This window comes from Engraulis encrasicolus, chromosome 4 (assembly GCF_034702125.1).
Source record: "Engraulis encrasicolus isolate BLACKSEA-1 chromosome 4, IST_EnEncr_1.0, whole genome shotgun sequence".
NCBI classification, from domain to species: Eukaryota; Metazoa; Chordata; class Actinopteri; order Clupeiformes; family Engraulidae; genus Engraulis; species Engraulis encrasicolus.
The window spans coordinates 37,834,308-37,839,018 of NC_085860.1; the positions used below are offsets into that span (position 1 = coordinate 37,834,308).

The window sequence follows — 4,711 nt, forward strand, 5'->3', positions numbered from 1 at the left end:
TATTGGTTTTCTACTTCATGTGCTGAATTCCTCCATTTGGGTTCAGCAGTAAGGCCAAAAGTAGGGAGAACAGATGGGAGGTATGGAACAGTATTTAAAAACATTTTAAAATAATAATAATAATAAAATAATAATAATACAAATTTGCCTTTTGGCACACACACACACACAGAGTGATGAGAGTCTGTACATGTCTTAAGTACATGTGCTCGGTTAAAATGATTATCAAATGGTGAAGCCCACAGGCTTATGGTAGAGCACAACGCACGCAGGCGCAACCCGATTGTGGCAACAGTGATGTGGCACTCTGGAGGGGTGTGGGTGGGGGTACGGTATGGGGAGAGGGGGGTAGGGGGTAAGCAGGAGAGTCTGTAGTTATTGCTAGACAACAGTTTGGATGCTCGGCGTGTGTGTGTGTGTGTGTGTGTGTGTGTGTGTGCGTGCGTGCGTGCGTGTGTGCGTGTGTGTGTGTGTGTGTGGCAGGGTTGGCTGTTTTGGTCACTGGGCACTAGTGTGGAGGTTGCGTGAGCTCTTAACTCCAGGACATGGGGGCCGCACATGTGCCAGATGCGGTGGAGTTGTGTTCTGATTCTAATGTGGTTGAGTTGCGTTTCAGATGCGCTTGGGTTCCGTTTCAGATGTGGTTGGGTTCCGTTTCAGATGTGGGTGGATTCCGCTTCAAATGCGTTTGGGTTCCATTTCAAATGCGGTTGAGATCCGTTTCAGATGCGGTTGGGTTCCGCTGTAGATGCGGCTGGGTTCCGGTGTTCAGGTGTAGACGTAGTTGATGAAGAGCTGGAGGAGGAGAAGCAGGCAGAGGAGGAGCCAGTGTCGCCCAATCAGGAGAGAGCTCTCGTCCGCCGCACGCCGCTGAGACGCAGACATCTGACGACTCAGAAACGATAGATTCCTACACACACACACAAACATGCACGCACATTAAAACACGCACACACACACACCAATTTAAACAGGGGCACATACACTGTACACACACTACACACTAAACTATGGTGGCACATACACTGTAAATCACACTCAATTACAAAACAGGTTCCTAACGACTATACAGCTCTTGTGTTTAGAACTTTAGATCTTTTATTTGATATTTACATTAAAAAAATGTCTCAACTTGTGAAATGTGCAATGTGCAAAGCCAGATGGTAAAAATAGGGGAAGGGGTGAAGGAGATAGAGAGAGAGAGAGAGAGAGAGATAGATAGATACAAAGAGATAGAGAGAGAGTGAGAGAGAGAGAGAAAGGGAGACCTGCATATGAAGGCGATAGAGACGGATAGATGGATAAATAGATAGATGAAATAGATCCCTCTGTATGTCCCCATACCTCTGTATGTCCTGCTGGGTCTTGTGTATGGATGCGATGTTGGCCTCTATCTGCAAGAGCTCCTTGGCCTGTTGGCTGCAGCGCGTGCAGGAAGGGGCGTGGCTATGAGAAGGGAACGCTGGCTCCGCCTCTCCGTCTGAGCTCTCCAATGGTGGCTCAGGGGTGGAGCTACTGCTGCCCGTGTTCTGGCTGCTCGCTTTGCGGTGCTTACCGTTTACCTGGGCCTACACACACATGCACACACACACACGCACACGCACACGCACACCAATTTTTCACGTTAAAACTACCTCATAAGATCACGTTTAGTGTGTGTGTGTGTGTGTGTGTGTGTGTACCCGTTACTTGCTAGCCCATGTGTTTCTGTTGTAGTCGTGTCTGCGCGTGTGTGTGTGTGTGTGTACCTGTTGTGTGCCAGCCCATGCGTTTGTGTAGTGTGTGTGTGTGTGTGTGTGTGTGTGTGTGTGTGTGTGTCTGTGTGTGTCTGTGTGTGTCTGTGTGTGTCTGTGTCGTTGTGTGTGTATGTTGTGTGCCAGCCCATGTGTTTCTGTAGCCGTTGTGTCTGTGTCGGTGTGTGTTATTGTGTGTGTGTGTACCTGCCCATGTGTTTCTGTAGTGTGTGTGTGTGTGTGTGTGTGTGTGTGTGTGTGTGTGTGTGTGTGTGTGTGTGTGTGTACCTGCCCATGTGTTTCTGTAGTGTGTGTGTGTGTGTGTGTGTGTGTACCTGTTGTGTGCCAGCCCATGTGTTTCTGTAGTAGCCGTTGTGTCTGCGTCGGTGTGTGGTGTGCCTGCGTTGGGTCTGGATCACTCCGTCCTTCTCAAACTGCTGCAGACACGTGGAGGCGTCCCACGGCTCTGGACTGCTCAGCGGAAGGGGAGTGAAAGCTTATTTAGATTATTGCAAGACAAGATAAATGACACTGTTTGGATTATCTCAAGACAAGATGAATGAGTTTATTTGGATTATTTCCTGACAAGATGAGGTGAGCTTATTTATTTAATTTCATTTCACATCATTATTTTCATTTTAAGTTCATTAGTTATTTATTGTGCTTCAAAATCATAAGAAACACAGCAGATGAAAGTACTAGCACTAATGGTCTGTTCCAATACTCACCCTTTCCGCACTGAGTTTGGGTATGCAGGGGGTTCCATTTCTAATCACGGCGGTAAAGTGTACTGTAAATTGTCCGGACAATGCCTCCTATCTATGTTTATGGGTGGCATTCTGTTATTTTGTAAGTTATCCTCCCTCAAAATACATCATTCATAAAGGGTAGTACAATTGGTTTGGCTTGTGTGTGTGAGTGTGTGAGTGTCATAGGGTATTGGTACTGCCACTCCTACGTGTGTGTGTGTGTGTGTGTGTGTATGAAGAGGTGTGTGTGTTTGTGTCATACTCGTGTGTGTGTGTGTGTGTGTGTGTGTGTGTGTGTGTGTGTGTGTGTGTGTGTGAACGTACTCTGCGTGTTTGTACTGCCACTCCTGCGTGTGTGTGTCGAGGGTGAAGAGGTGTGTGTTCCAGGGTCGTTCTCCTCTTTCACGCGCCTCCGTCCTCTGAGCCTCCTCCAGGACAAACTTCTCCTGCGTCGCCCTGTTCTGGTCACGATCGCCTATCGCAGCCGTCACGCGCTGCCATAACCTGCAAACACACACAGGTTAGCATGTGTGTGTGTATTTATATTACCTGTCGATGAACACAGAGGTGTGTGTATGTTTGTGTGTGTCTATATGTGTGCGTGCGTGTGTGTGTGCGTGCGTATGCAAGTGTGTGTGTGTGTGTGTGTATATGTGTGTGAGTGTGTATTAGTGTCTGACCTCTCTGACTCGAACTCCCCCTGCTGGTCCATGGCTACCGTGCGCCTCTTGAGCCGGCTGCTGCGCACCTCAGGACTTGGACTCCACAGCACCTCCCTCTGGCCACTACGCTTCTCTGCAATAAACACATCCCCATCCTACGTGCACACACGCACGCGCACACGCACGCGCACACACACACACAAAACATGAACCATCAAGATCCTGGCCTCAGGGGGAGAGGGGGAGAGGGGGAGAGAGAGAGAGAGAGAGAGAGAGAGAGAGAGAGAGAGAGAGAGAGAGAGAGAGAGAGAGAGAGAGAGAGAGAGAGAGAGAGAGAGAGAGAGAGAGAGAGAGTTAACGTACCCAGTGGCCCTCCACTGTTGCCATGACTTCGTCTCCAACGCAGATTTTTCCTGAAATCTGGTTTACAGTACTGGAGCCGCCCAGGAAAGGCTGTGGAATGGAGCAGAGTAGAGTAGATTAGAGTAGACGAGAGGAGAGCAGAGGAGAGAGTAGAGTTGAGTACAGTATAGAGTTGATAAGAGTAGAGAAGAGTACGTAGAGTAGATTAGAGTGATTAGAGGTGAGTAGAGGTGAGTAGAGGTGAGTAGAGGTGAGTAGAGTATAATAGAGTAGAGTAGGAGTTGTTGAGTGGAGTACATAATGGTTGATTATGAAGGCTGTAGAATAGTTAGACCTCATGCTCTCCTTAGTCCCTTTAAAAAACAAACACATGTGGAGAGAAAACAACAAGAACAAGAACAAGAACCAGGGGTCCGTATCGCGAAAGCGTCTTTGCTAACGGCGGTAGCAACGTCCTTCGTAAGAGCGACTCAACTCTCTCTCGACAGCGACGCTCACCATTGAATTCAAGGGAATGGTAAGACGGTCTTAAGACGGTCTTAAGATGGTTAGCAACGACAAGAATCGAGAAACGGACCCCAGAACAAGAACAAGAACAAGAACAAGAGCAAGAGCCAGAACAAGAGCAAGAACAAGAGCAAGAGCAACAACAGCAACAGCAACAACAGAGTAAAGCCGGGATGGATACCAGTCAGGCTCCTACCTTCAGTTTAAACTCCAGCTCTGCTGAGCATTTGGTTTTCTCGCACTCGATTGTGATCTTGCCGCCCAGTTCCAGAGTCATGGTGCCATACAGGATACCTGCACAGACAGCAGAGTCAGGTACCTTTGCAGTGTGTGTAGGGTAGATGTGTGTGTATATTACCTTTGCAGTGTGCATAGGGCATGGTTTGTGTGTGTGTGTGTGTGTGTGTGTGTGTGTGTGTGTGTGTGTGTGTGTGTGTGTGTGTGTGTGTGTGTGTGTGTGTTACCTTTGCAGTGTGCGTAGGGCATGGTGATGACGTATTCCTCGTCTCTGGACAGCAGCAGCAGTCTAGCCTTTCCATCTAGTATGGCCGACAACGAGTTACCTGGAGACACATTAGCGCGCGCGCACACAAACACACACAATCACAATGTAAGCATCATCAACCTTGTTGCACCATGCGAGAGTGGACAAGGCACGTCAGACCAAAGTCTCAGTCGACTGCATAGCCAGCCAATG

At 48.4% G+C, this 4,711-nt stretch overlaps 1 protein-coding gene across 2 annotated transcripts in view; it reads right to left on the reverse strand.

Moving 5' to 3' along the window:
* Positions 1-426: 426 nt before the first annotated feature.
* Positions 427-4,711, reverse strand: part of osbpl5 (oxysterol binding protein-like 5) — a 47,105-nt gene continuing 42,820 nt past the window's right edge. For both annotated transcript variants that reach the window (XM_063197361.1, XM_063197362.1), the window contains exons 14-21: positions 4,479-4,577; positions 4,211-4,308; positions 3,508-3,597; positions 3,163-3,299; positions 2,807-2,986; positions 2,069-2,204; positions 1,345-1,568; positions 427-910 (exon numbers count right to left, since the gene is read on the reverse strand). In XM_063197361.1, coding sequence (XP_063053431.1) covers positions 769-910; positions 1,345-1,568; positions 2,069-2,204; positions 2,807-2,986; positions 3,163-3,299; positions 3,508-3,597; positions 4,211-4,308; positions 4,479-4,577 — 1,106 coding nt within the window. In that variant the 3' untranslated portion in view covers positions 427-768. The remainder of the gene's footprint in view (positions 911-1,344; positions 1,569-2,068; positions 2,205-2,806; positions 2,987-3,162; positions 3,300-3,507; positions 3,598-4,210; positions 4,309-4,478; positions 4,578-4,711) is intronic.